Source organism: Cottoperca gobio, chromosome 9 (genome assembly GCF_900634415.1).
Source record: "Cottoperca gobio chromosome 9, fCotGob3.1, whole genome shotgun sequence".
Lineage (NCBI taxonomy): Eukaryota > Metazoa > Chordata > Actinopteri > Perciformes > Bovichtidae > Cottoperca > Cottoperca gobio.
In genome coordinates, this window is record NC_041363.1 from 5,160,020 (window position 1) to 5,174,268 (window position 14,249).

Sequence of the window (14,249 nt, forward strand, 5' to 3'; positions counted from 1 at the left end):
TACGAATATAGTTCTTGTATTTTCAGTTTCTAAAAACATTTAGTGAGAGAAAGGGGCCATGAGGTGGCTTGAATCTGCTTTTATTTTATATTTGAGATGGATAACAGTTAGTGTAAGTGTCACCAGCTGGTATAGTTTATGGGATGGGGAGTTCCTTCACTCTTAAAATAAAATAAAATGCTTTTTTTTCTCCAATTGTTTGTTGTTGCTCCATGTTTGAAACTCTTTATTTATGATACCGAACAGCTGATGGGAATGTCGTGAGTTCGTTGAAACGTTACCGTGGCAATGATCACTGAACGGCCTGTGTGTAATGTTATCAGGAGAAAGACATTGTTTATTCATCAAACCAGTCAACTTTGGTCAATTAGCAACTTTAACATTTTGAGAATGCACATATGACAGTGACAACAAAAGGTTTATGGTCTGTACGAAATAAATAGCAACATTGCTCATTTACAGCTTGGCTGAAGAAGAAACGAAACAAAAGGGTTAATCTTCATATTAAAAAGGCATACAGATGAGTCGTGACACTCATCAACTCACTAATTGCTCAACAAAGAAAAAATGCTCTCCTTTTTAAATAAAGCTTTTCAGTTTTAATATGCACCTTCAAGAGCCTGTTATAGTTAAATAAATAGAATGCTTTCCATTTTGTAACATGCACATCCAATTTGCCCGGGGAAAGTATTTACACTTCACTGATCCTACTTGTCCAACAAATCCTCCGCCTTTTTTTTTTTCTCCTCTAAACAATTCTTTCTCGCCACAAACTCTCAGACATACACAAATGTACAGTCACTCTTGCAGACATGCTGCACCTATTTACTATTAACACAATATCTAAAACCTATTGAAAGTGATCAAAATGCTAACGGTGAACATGGAAATCCATGTAGTGTAAAGAAGAAACAGTCCAAATACCACATCTTAACCAGGGGGGGGGGCTTACAAAAAGTTTGAGTTCACAATTGATCATGCACTGTATAAATTCACTGTGTCATTTGGTTTGAGAGTGGAATCAGTGGCTTCTACTTGTGTTTCTTTAAGTGAGCAAAGAAAAGAGTAACGCCTCCTGTGACAGATAAGCAAATCCTACTGAATAATCTCTAACAATATTTAAGTCTGTTTTTCCCCCAGGAATCGTCACCGTCCTACAACAAGTGGTTTCACTATCTTTGAGTAAGCTTCAGCACATAACCAGGAAGCTACTGCGAGGTGTCTTCTGTCGTGTCCGTGTTGGTGTAGAAGCTCCTGGTCGTCGCGCTTCACGTTGAGATGGGCAGTTTATTCTGTGCTGATGTGTTTCACTCTTCCTCTTTCATGACGCAAAGTAAGAGTTCTGCATGGAGTAGAGGCGGTCGATGGGGTTCCCCACGCGGGCCTGCATGGAGTTGACGTCCGACGACGCCATGAAGCAGTCGCTGAGGCTGGTTAAAGACGTGTCGCTGTCTATGTCATGGAATGCAGAATCATTACCTGCGGAGAGAAAGACGCAGAGATAGCCGTCAGGATTCTGTGGCAGAGGCGTCACTCAAAGGAACCCAACAACACCCCCCCTCCCTTCTCCCGACTGTGAAATCAATGCAATCTTGTATTTGAGATTTATAGCAGCTTTGGGAAATTATAATTACTAATAGTCACTTTGAGGAATGGCTGTTGTGTGTCATCACAATTGGGATGGCTGTTTTGTTCGATATCAAAGCTCACTTTTTGCTGCCCTCGCTGGGACAATTGCGGTCTATGAGGAAGCATGTAAACAAGGGGCATCCTCCTAAAAGATCTGGTTAATAGCAACTGCTTCCGCCTTTCATAAAACCTCAACATGTTATTTCTCTGGAGGGAATAGTTAACTTTATTACACTCTGGATCTTAATGATAGTGTTGCACAAAAATGGGGACAGTGTTTGGAGACATATCTTTTAATGCCTTGCCAATATTGTTCTTTTCCCCAAACCAAAGGAGTGATGAGACTGGGGATTTGGGTTCTTACTACTGAGATGAACTAAATGGAGGCAAATTATAAGGACGTTATGAACTTGAGGAAATGGTCCCTCTGGGGCTTGTTGAGACCATCACTCAGAAATGTGTTATTCCAGTTGCATCCTGTGGACTAATACTTCCATTGACGCCTCCTTTTGCATTTTAATTATTTCCTGTATCACACAGAAATCAGAGACTTGTTGTTCTCCCGTTCTGATTCATTAGCTCTCACGACCCTCAATCGTTGTCTGGATCGCACTTCATCTGGAGCTGACCACATGTTTGTTACCACCATTGGGAAACATCGTCAGTAACGCTGCACGTCTCAGAAGTGGAGGCGGCGAGTTAAAACCATATTAAACAGATTTAAAAATGAACATCAAAACAGCTTACGAGTGTTCTCGTGTTATCTCATGTGGGGGGAGAAGCTGCTCGTATCAGGGGAGCTGCGGCCTGAACACATGTCCCACGCTGGGGAGCGATGAGGTTGATCAAGGGACAGGCATGTGTGTGTTTCTAAGAGCAGGAGTGGGTGTTTCTTTTTTTTTTTGGTATATTCAGGGGGTGAGAGGTGGTTGGATGCTCACCATATGGGTTCATGTGGTCCCCGGGCATCTGTGGGGGGGTGAGCCCCTGTTGGAACGGGTCTGTGCTGTAACCGTTCTGATCCATGGCGACCAGCTGCTGCTGCGGAGGAGCCAGCGGTGTGAAGGAGTTCATCATCCCCTCCATTCGATTGGACATTACCTCTGCAGGAGAGGGGGGGTGGGGGGGGGGGGGGGGGACATTACAGAAAATGTCAAAAACAAATGCAGTCACGCACAGAGGGAAGAAAGGTGTGTGAGGGGACACATGTGAAGAGTTTCTGTTTTCTGTGATAGAATAAAAGGAGTCTGGTGTGAGATAGACATAATAACCTTTGCCTGCATCTGTTAGTATTTCCATGGAAACCTACAGTAGTCTTTCCTGTGGCTTCTCCCACAATCCCCTGCACAAACACCGCTCTGGGCTAACTGAGAGGGACAACTCCTCATCACCGGAGCCCTTCCCTCCCCTCTGGCTCCGCAGAATGACGTCTGCCATTCATTTAGTTTTGGTTACCAGACAGAATTTATGACTTGCTTTTGATACGAAGTCGTCTTGTTCACACAGTGACATGTTCTGTAGGTTGTTATTAAGTGTAATTATTCAATTTGTGAAGTCTTTTCTCACAACACATTGGAGAAGAAGCTCGTATGTTCACATTCAGAAACCCTTCAGACATCAGGACGAATACAAACGCTCCGTTTTAAACAATCATTTGGAGTCTGATATGAACTTGTTTATATATTTACATCTATTCCTTATCCATCATAGAACAATCATCACATTGCACACTGGACCACAACTGGCTGCAGCTTTCTCATTGGTGTCTGCACATACGTCTGTGAGAAGAACGTAAAGAGTAAAGCCGCTCAGAGAAAGAGCTACGAGACAATGAGCCTCCATTCTGTGTGTGTGTGTGTGTGTGTGTGTGTGTGTGTGTGTGTGTGTGCAGGGTAAGTACAGCGTTGTACCTTGGCCAAGTCTCTGAGAATTCTGTTGTTCTTGTTGTTGCTGCTGTCTTCTTGCCAACTTCTTCATCTGAAACGAAAGGAGTCAGAGTTGTGAGGAACCCCCAAAACTAACATGCGCTCTTTAATTTAAAAAGGATGCTCCTCGCTGTTCACCCTCCAATGAACTGCACAGAATCCGTATCTGAGTGCACTTCATTGTCAAGTATCAAAGGTTTTCACAAGATAATAATCAGAGAAGAGGAGGGCGTAGACATTTAATGCAAGAGTCAGCGAGATTTGCAACTCCTTTTTTTTTTTACATTTGTGAAAGGAATGCAAGTGATAAGTTTAACACACATAGTTGTGCTGATTTATTAGCCGGGCTCTGAAGATGGAACAAGGCTGTTGTAAAAGCACGACGCACGATCTGCTTCATCTCGTGTTAGCAGCTCTCACCTTAGCTCTCTGGTTCTGAAACCACACCTGCACCACCCGCACACTGAGTCCTGTCTCCGCCGCCAGCGTCTCCCTCACCTGAAAGCATCCAGAGAAAAGATTTACAGCGAGAAAAACTTCCCCAAGCACGCTGAAATGCTTTCCCTCCTCGACATATCTTCCACATTTCCCGATCGGCACGTTGCCTATTTGATTTGCTTTGATTCCAGCGAACGTTGAATGAATGCAGTGGTCTTTTTTGGACCTCTTGGTTATTGCCTCTTCAAAGCCTTGGACCCGGTGCAGCGCCTGTTCTTTAGGGCCCGGGCTATGGGGGCAGTTCTCCTATCTCAGTATGACATTTTGGTGCAGGCGGTCTGCGTTACACCAGCCTGCCTCAGCTAACACAGAACAGAATGCTGCTTGCCACTTCAAAGCACAGCTCTGAGGTGGAGGGGGGGGGGGGTTTAAATTTGAGAATTTTATTTGTGGAACTACTGTAGGGCTCGCGGTCAGCATCTAAACCTCCCATTACCCCAAATGCAGGAGCGGGGGATTCTTTCCTTTGCAGATGGTTTGAGCCGTGTGTTACCTTTCTGCAGGGTTTTGAGGACACCTCGAAGGACGCCTTGAAGGCCCGTCTCTGTTGAGTGGTCAGGATGGTGCGTGGTCTTTTGGGCCTCCTGGGATCCTTCCCGTCGTCCTTCCCCTGGCTTCCGATGCCTTTCTCCGGCTTGATGTCCAGCTCCTCGTCGTCACTTTTCTCTGCAGAGAGAGTCATTTTTTCTGTTTGAACCGAATACAGCCTTTTTAAGTCAGTGACAGTCTGCTGATGAATATATGTTCACTCTTCACACACCACAAGTGCATCAAACAAAGGAGACACATGTGTTTTTGATACTTTGTTATCAATTTATTACAAAAGGAAAAAGGCCACATGTACGATTAGCCTTACAGAAGTCTTGGAGAGCACAAGGAAATATGCACATTTGTCACTGAGCTGGACACGGCGTCACGTGTAATTTATTGCGCTCAGCTTTGTCTGATTTACACTAAATCAATCTCTGATAAGAATACTACTTCAACGTGAGCACATGTGGGGAACGTTCCTCCCGTGACACAGCAAGAAATTGCTCTATTTCAGACATTAAAATAATGACAACTTTCTTATGGATTGCTTCATTTTTACTGTCAGCAGCAGGATATTACAGTTTTGGGTAGTAAAAAGTCTTAATCTTAAATCTGTGTCATTTTTATGCTGCTATCCTACAACGTGCCGTTAAAAACGTAATACTAACTTGCTGTTATTAGATTTCTGTTATTAAGAAAATGCCTGTTAGTTTACTTTTATTTGACATTAAAGTCAGTTTGTCTGGTTGCAGCCACTAACATACAATAACTGCATATTCAACACTCTGTGTGTGTACGCAGTCGTTATGAATGTCTTAGCAGGGAAACAATATGTGACGCACTGTATCGTCAGAGTTTATCCTCTACTAAGGACAGGTTGGATTGAAGTGTTTGTGGCGTGACATAGAGCATGAAATATGTTTCACCTGCCACAAAGGCCACACTGCTATGTAAACATAACCTGAAATATAAATGACTGACAAAAAGAAAACCCATCAAATATCCATAAAGAAGAGTTTCCAGATGTAAAGCAGTTGTTGTTAATGAATCCTAATGATTGTTTGGTGTCTACAGGCTGTGATGAGAGGCTCGCATCATGGCTCAGTGTCTCCCGTTATCTGGTTCTGATAAGCATCTACATTTCTCCCCCCCCCCCCCCGAAAGAAACCTACATTTCGTCCGCCGCGTGCCGAGGTTAACCACTTGTTCATGTCGACAATTCTCTCGGAGACGCGCACAAAAGACATGCCTGCGCGATGCACCGGGACACGACAGAGCGAGGAAGACGCAGAGCAAATATTCCCACAAGTTGACAAAAGTTGACACAGGCACAGATGTATTTGACAAATTCCCCCCCCCCCTTCCCCCCCCCCTGCTTTTGTGCATGTCTAAATGTGAGCCAGATGGTAGTGAACAGTGAGGCTTGGCGAGATGCCTCATTGTGTGTGGAGGCTACAGGCGAGGAACACTAGAGCTGATAAGAGCCGAGGCGCAGGCTTTCTGCAGAAAGGCCCCAAATCCCTCTGTCACTCACCATGATACAGTGATTTAATTCTTTCCAGCACCAGACCCTGCCCACGCATGGAGAGCCATTAATACAGGGTGGCTTGGCTTCATCCTGTTTCCACTTCCTACTGTATCATAAACGCTCCCCGCTTGAATTAGAATGCTACAAGATCAGCCATTGAAAAGCTGCAGATGGAGCCGAGTTTTAGAAGTTTTTACTGCCTGCGAGATCTCTGAATAATCTCAGATGTTCGGCAGAAAAGAAAGATCTCTTTGAATATGACTAACTAAAAGCAGTTAGATGCAGCTTAGATGCATTCTGGTGGATGTCTATGTTGGCATTAGCACTGTGATGGAACAGAGCATACAGAATACAACACCCTGGTGCCACGCGACGATCGCACCACGGTGCTGTTCTCGCTCTCGTGCGAGAGGGTGCAGAGGGCTTCACCTGAGTCTGAGTCATCGGGGCTAACCGAGCTGAGTAAGTCCTTCTCCCTCTCGTAGTCGATCTTGCACAGCAGCTGACCCTCCTTCAGGACAAACTCGTCGCCCTTCCTCAGCTGGCGGTCGCACACGCAGCAGCAGAAGCAGTTCAGGTGGTAGACGCACTCCAGGGCGCGCATCACAAACTCCGTGGGGGCGATCTTCTCCAGGCAGCCGCTGCACTTGGTCGCAAACAACCTAATGACGAAGAAGAGGGAAAGGATCATTGTAGGTGTGCAGATGACCAACACGATGTTACTTCTGAAAGGAGAGATAGAGCGTTAATTGTTTTGTATATGAACATGTTGCGTTTAGAAGAAATAAAATGCAGCTTTGCTCTGTTCGGGGTTCTGATTGTTTTACACACGTAGTAACTTTAGATACATAACGCTGCACAGCTCTGCTCTTCCTCTGCTCTTCCTCTGCTCTTCCTCTGCTCTTCCTCTGCTCTTCCTCTGCTCTTCCTCTGCTACTATTACACCATGTTTTAGCTACTTGGGGCCACAATGGCTGCTGTTCAGAAGTGCTGGATTATTCACACGACATTATCACATGTTCATTATTAACATGATATAATCCCAACATATATATATATATATATATATATATATATATATATATATATATATAATATAACCTTTAAGAGGAGAAACAGACTTTATTTCTTATAATAATAAGCTGTATAACACGTAATTTCTCTGGCTTTTGACTAAAGAGTGGAGTTGGCTTGCCGATCCTGTGGGCAGCCAGGGAGGTGATTCCTTTAGGAAGCAGCTCATCTGTTAAAATTTCTACCGTAGGCCAACCCCCCTCCCCCCACCACCACAACTTCTACATTTCTTTAATATCCACGACACCATATCTGCATCAGATACCATATCAGAGAGCAGGATTCATCGCTGACTACTGTGCTGCCCTCTGGTCTGTTCATATTTCATCTTACTGTCTAATATCACGGCCCCCGTGGCGCAACACTCTGCCTCTATCGCCATTTCCTAGACAACACCTCCATCTTCTTTTATATCCTTTCAGGAAGATGTTTGCATTGTTTTATTGGTGACTGAGAGACATTTAATTTGTTCTGTGTTGTTGAGAAGAAGCCACATTAAGTGGAGCAAGGAGGCAGGGAGTGTGGTTGATCTTGTCCAGCCGTAAAGCTGGATTTATTAGCGGCCTCTTTGTTTGCCCTGGTCTGGAAGACAGCTGGCAACCGCCTATCTATTTGTGGTGAACATCTATTTCATTGTGCAAGGCAGGGAGGCAGCGAGAGGAGCAATTGACATCATGTGCTGGTTCGGGACAGGGATGAGCGATAGTGATGAATATAATGTGTAAATATGAGCGAGGGGGGGGGGGGGGGGAACCAAAGGATGGTTTTGTTATGGTAATGTTGTTATAGGTGCTGATTGAGTACTGATACGGTGTGTGTTCACACATGTGTATGAGCAGCTGTATGCACGCTGGAAACAAGATAGCGTGGCTTTTGTTGTCGTCTAACGCTTTGCACAATCATTTCTACACTTCTGCAAATGATTTCATGTTTATGTTAATTACGTCACATCAATTGTGATTAGTAAAAGTGTCATCGCAGCAGAAATGTCTTTTTAACCGTCATGCAGCAGCGAACCAACGGAGATATCAGAAGCTGGCACTCACAGGGTTCACACAATCCTTTAATCTTTCATTTATTACAATAAGGTAAGACGATTATTATTATTAACTATGGAAAAAACCTCAAGGATAATCCCTTGAGAAAAGAAATGTTGGCATGCTTCTCAAACAAGCAGGGTCGTAGTTTAACTCACCGACCGACGTGGCTCTGTCTTCTAAACAAACCAGAAGTTTGGACGTCAAAACTCAAAACCACCCGACTCATAAACAGGAAGTGTAACGCGTCTGACACGTCTCGTGAAGACAAACTGAATATTCAGGGACTTGTTTCTAGTTTGTCCGAGGGATTAGTGTGTTGCATGCTGGGATTGGCGCAAAGAGGTGATGAATCTGTCAAGGAGAGTTCCCAGCTCTAACTCTAATGTTTAGCTAATGATTGCCGGCTTAGGGCTAAGAAAGAGAGCAAAAAGTTGAGGAAATGACTTGTTAGTGCGGTTTTGATACGTCCAGGGCTCCGCATTCACCTACGACCGCTCTCTCACATCTTCTCATCTCGATGAAAACATTCTCATTCAGCCCTCTTTCCTTTCTTCTTTCTCCTCGCCGCGTCTAATCTTGTAAGCCATTATTTTTCTATTTCCCCTCTCTGTCACTTTGCATTATTTTTGCTGCTGTAATTCCTATTCGTCCCTTTTGGAATCTTCCTGTCCCTGCTTTGTCCTCGGGTCTAATCCGGACTTTCTGCCTGTTTTCAGTCCCCGGTCCCCATTCTCAGCGGGGTTCAGATGGAATAGCCATGCGTGACGCCCCTTCTATGGCAACCACACCTCCACAGGAAGGCAACGGCGACTTTTCGGATGGGCAGAGAAGGCCTTTGAGAAGCTGGCAGCAGAAGTAAATCCTTCTCTAAGGAACAAGGAGAATTAGCAGGGAGCAGTGGACTAGGGATTTAACCCTACCCCTCTCCTTTGAAAGGCACAGTCAGTCCCACTCCTGCGGCTAGCCACAATCAAACAGAGGAGGAGTGGGGAGGTGGCAGTGGGGAGAGGAGAACACAAACTCCCTGAATGACACAAGCAGTGGATTGTGGAGGAGCCTAATCCCACTTTAATACCTTTCCAAGTTCAGCTGCTAAAGAATGCTCTTTAAAACAACACCACTGTGTGAGCAGTGAAGGTTGACCAGGGGGAGGCACGCCATTCAGCCTCCCCAACATTACCTGATTAGTGGTTTGAGGGCCGGGCCAGTGCGCCGACAGGAGGAGATGTAAATGATTATTTTATATATAGAAAAACATAATGTTAGCGGAAAAGGAGGCTTCCCAGCTCTCTGTGAAGCTCTGCTGGGATATTAAAGATATCAAAGTGCTGTAGGTGCGAGTGGAATCAGACTTAAAGTGATTTAGGAGATCCTTTAACACGTTCTGCCTCTACTTGATCCCACTGACCCATCACACTAAGACCTGCATTCACCTAAAATCCACTTTCTGCCAATCAGCTGTTTGGGTAACATGACTCCCGGTGTCGCAGAGGCACCTTTAAGCTCGTCTGTGTGTAAAAGACACCACAAAGAAGACCACCAGCAGGACAACCCACGTCCCCAGCTCTCGCTTTTTTTCCCTCCTCCCACACCTGAGCGCACAGATCAAGTGATGAGACTCCTCCTGTGTGGATCAATGGCCGCATCTCAAGCAGAGAGAAGTGTCAATGTTTACCCAGGGCCTCCCCACAACTGGACTCATAAATGGAGAGAAAGAGCCCATCTCAGCACATAGCTCCCTCCCAGAGGAATCATTACGTCCCTGTTTTTAATCCTGTGTCCACATACCTGTAATCCCTTGTCTGTTCTTTCTTACGTTATCTATGGTTCTCTCTTCCTCTCGGTGACAGATTATCACACTGCTGAGGCTTGTAACGCTACAAGCTGTGTTTTTAGCAAATGCACCAAAAAAAAAACACACACGAAAAGAAAAAAAAAGAGCATTATGAAGAAGACAAAAGCCAACGGGGACCGACAGTTATTTTGTCTGATGAACACTTCAACCGAGCCAAGTGCAGCTGAGAGACTTCGGCCTCTCTGCTGCTCTTCTTCTTCCCCCTTTTTTCCAGGCACTTTGGAGAACTATGCACTCTCCCTTTGAACAGATTATAGGCAACTTAAAGTGTGACAACATCTTAAGCTCTCACCACATGTTGCCAATGATTTCCCTTCTACAGACATTACATTTAATGCTTCTGCCGCAGTGATAAGCATCAGGAGGACTGGGCGGGATAAAAGAAATCCAAAAGAATAAGAGAGAGGGGAGAGGGGAGGGGAAGGGGGGGGGGGGGGAGAGTATGGAGCTGCTTATGGCGCTTGATAATCATGCTACATTTAGCAACACATGCAACAGTCTCACCTACTCCCCTTTTGCTATTGAACAACACTCGGAGAAACACCATAACAATTAAGGGAAGAATAGCCCGGGCTATTATGTCACCGCATCCCTTCAAAGACAGAGGGGATGAGGATTATCCAGGCAGCAGCTGTAAGCTATTACTTTGAAGATGGGCTCTCGTGTTTGAGCAGGAAACCTGTGGCCATGCCAATCATGGCCGAGGTGAGAGATGAAGCCTGCGAGGCAGGTCAGACAAGGGCCTCCGGGCAGGACGAAGGGCATGTGGAGCAATCGGTCAACCGCGCACGCTTGACACTTCCTGACTTAGCGGCTACATCTCGAATCTGTCTTTTCTTGGCAGCTAGCTGAGTTTTTTTAAGGAAAGCAGACGTGAGTCTCAACAGGATAGTTAGTAGTTTGAGGAAATACGATCGGGAATGATCAAGAACTGTGGGCTGAATATATGGCTACAGGCAGCAGCCGGTTAGCTTAGCTTAGCATTAGTAATGCAACAGGGATGGAAAAACCTTAACGCTATGGTTCATTGAGAACATTTTGAGAAGAAATGCTTTCTTGCCGAGGGTTTTAAATAGAAGATTAATACCATTCTAGTCGGCAGTCAGTTAGCTTAGCTTAGCATAAAGACTGGAAACAGCTAGCCTGGGTTCTTTCCAAAGGTAACAAAATTCACCTACCAGCACCTCTAACACTTAATAACGAGTAATAGCATCGCACATAACCACCACTTGTTACATTTCAGTTATTGTAATTAAAACACGTTCCTTTGTACAGAGCCAGGCTAGCTGTTTCCATGTTTTAAGCTAAGCTAAGCTAACTGGCAGCGTGCTATAGCCTTATATTTACCAAACAGATGTAAGAGTGGTATTGATTTTCTCATCTAACTCACGACAACAAAGCGTATTTCTTAAGGCTCCCAGACTATTGTTTTCACATACCTCAATGAACATTTAACCAAATTTAATGAATAGCTCATTTCTTCCAAATTCTCAGGTGGAATCTCGCTCCCTGGAAAGACAACAAACACTTCCTTCTCAAAGCGGCAGCAGAAGTCTCTGAGCGGTTAAACAGCCACTTCTCAGCTCCTTGTGAGAAACGCCTTAGTATGTGAAGATTGGTTTCATAGCAACAGTATCAAGAGCTTCAGCATAAGAGGAAACATTTGATGCCCAGATGTTGCAGGCAAACCTTTTCAACTCTAACATGAGGAAAATGACTTTGTTATGTACGGTCCTGTTGTCCTCGAGAAGCAGCAGGCGCTATAGACGATGACCGCAGCGGGATAAAAATAGCAACCTGAACTGAGCTAATACAAGCGTTTGATTGCTTTCAGAGGGACATATGAGAAAAGCACTCCCACAAGTTTGACTTCAACACAATGGGTGTGCATGTGTAACTAAAAGCAGCTCAAGCATACGCTGATTCATTCTTTCTCTACGGGGTTAAAACAAACTTTGGCTCTGCGTGAGTAGCACGGCGCAAAAAAGAAGTGGGGCAGAGAACGCTGTCTCCGTAAATGATCTCAGTAGCTGACCTTGTTTCATGGTATCAGCATTTCTCTTTTGAGCATAGATTCATGGAGAGTAATGAAGCCAAATAAAAAAGTGCCATCCTCCTGCTCCCAAGGGCCAGCTGTAGTCAGCTCTAAAAGCTGCTTAATCACCATCCCGTGCTTACTACATTAGCATAATAATGGCCTTTAAATTGAGGCTCTTTGTTTTTTAATTAAACTCCCAGCAGGTAAAAGTAAAACACATTAACGGGAGATGTGTACACCACTAATGGCCCAAAGGTGCCTTCTTCATCACACAGCTCTGGCCACAGGGTTCTGCTTGTTCCCCGCACTGAAGCGCAGCAGCCGGCTTGCCTGCGAGCTCACAGGGGAGGAATGAGACGAGCTGATTGCACTTGGCATAGCAAAGATAATAGCGGAGACGTGTTCGATGTGTTAGCGTACGCGTACGCACCTGCCCTACATCTCAGAGGGAGCACGGTTAGTAATCGCTGCTGAGCTGAACTATAGTGAATGTGTAAAAAGACACTGGGTTACAGTTAGTCTGGAGCGAGGTGTTTCCAGGATCGTCTATCCCACACGTCCGCTGTTGTGAAAATAAATATGGCCACTTTATTTCTATGGCAGCATGAGCTCCTATGCGCTGGAATGTGCGGCTCCTCAGACGAGTCCCCGTCCAGACAGACATCCCAGGCATATCTGTACATAACGCCATACCGCACAGCTGCACAAAGAAATCCTAACCCTTAAGTCGTTATTCAAATGATCTCATTCCAGGAGGCTGCGTTTCCCAGATTACTCAACACTTGAAACACAGTTTGGAGAGCACGAGGTGCTCGTGTGCATTGTAACCGACTGCAAGAGCCTAAAACATATGCAAATAGTGTGCATGTATATTTTTTTGACCAAAGCAAATGCGAGACGATGTAACTCACGCTGCCGTCAAACTATATGAAAATATATAAGGCTACACGTAATACTACATGCAGTCAATACGGTTCATGCAAAGCTCCATGTATGCGGAGAATTGTCCTGCAGCATGAAGCGACCCGAACGCTTCTCCTTCACAAGTATCTGCTAATGAGTCACTAGGAAAACAGCGTGGAAATAATCCTCCCCAGCCACACAGGTAGAACAAAGCTCATGGAGTGAAAAGGACAGTGTATTGGGCAGCAGAGGAGGCTAAGCACACATCTAAATACAAGAGTAAGCAGGCAGGCACACATGATGCTGTTTGGACAGCTGGTGTTCCTGAGTATGTAAAATGAGTGCAACATCGCATTTAGGCTCAGCTTTTAGAGCTCACAACAAACAACCCGGCGAGCGACAGCATCGGTGATTATGACAGTAAAGATGGATTTTTTTCTGCTTATTATTATTATTATTATTATTATTATTATTTTTATTTTTTTGTACCTGTTCCCAAAGTGGAGTCGATCCTCAAACAAAGAAATGAAAAGGCTGTGAATTATAAGGCTGTTATAAAGTGCTCAGCTCTGCCTTTTGTCACCTGCAGTAAGTGAAGCAGTTTGTAAGGACCATCGCCGCTGGAGATGTGACATGTTTACAACGCGGTTGCCTCTGAAAGAGCAAGACGCCCAGAACCGAACTGAAACAATCCCCCCGGACAGCTCCCGTTAAAAGCTCCTGTAAAATCATCTGCACCCATTTTATATATTTCTTTACAATTCTGTCTGGGCCTCTGTTCGTTCGTCCGCCCCCTTCCGAGCTAATCTGCGCGAGGTGGAGCAGAACCCACCATTAAGGATTGGGCCGGCTCGCCGAGCCACAGCAAGTGATTGCCGCTTGTGAAAGAGCTGGGAGAGCTGGGAGAGTGATGGCTACAATAAGTGTAATGGCTATCACATGTTTTAGCGCTACGGCTGACTGTAACTGCCCACAGACACTCAAGCTTCATCTCTACTTGTTCTCTTTCTTTCTAATGAGACTCAGGAGTTGACTCCAAATGCTCTTTGAGGAAGGAAAAAAACACAATTATGATCTCATGTCCAAATAAAACTACGTTCTCAAAGACTAGATTAAATGATGAAGTAAGCAACGCTAAGATACTTTACTCTCTTTATTGTAAGAAAATAAATGGACTCATCTGACTAGATTCAGAGCTGGAACGGTTAAAAAACAACATTTGGATTGG

General features: G+C 44.8%; 1 protein-coding gene across 1 annotated transcript in view; it reads right to left on the bottom strand.

The window, feature by feature from the left end:
* Positions 1-320: 320 nt before the first annotated feature.
* Positions 321-14,249, bottom strand: part of lmx1bb (LIM homeobox transcription factor 1, beta b) — a 45,261-nt gene continuing 31,332 nt past the window's right edge. Inside the window, exons 4-9 of the mRNA XM_029439996.1 lie at positions 6,541-6,773; positions 4,546-4,718; positions 3,975-4,052; positions 3,540-3,606; positions 2,571-2,732; positions 321-1,479 (exon numbers count right to left, since the gene is read on the bottom strand). Coding sequence (XP_029295856.1) covers positions 1,322-1,479; positions 2,571-2,732; positions 3,540-3,606; positions 3,975-4,052; positions 4,546-4,718; positions 6,541-6,773 — 871 coding nt within the window. The 3' untranslated portion in view covers positions 321-1,321. The remainder of the gene's footprint in view (positions 1,480-2,570; positions 2,733-3,539; positions 3,607-3,974; positions 4,053-4,545; positions 4,719-6,540; positions 6,774-14,249) is intronic.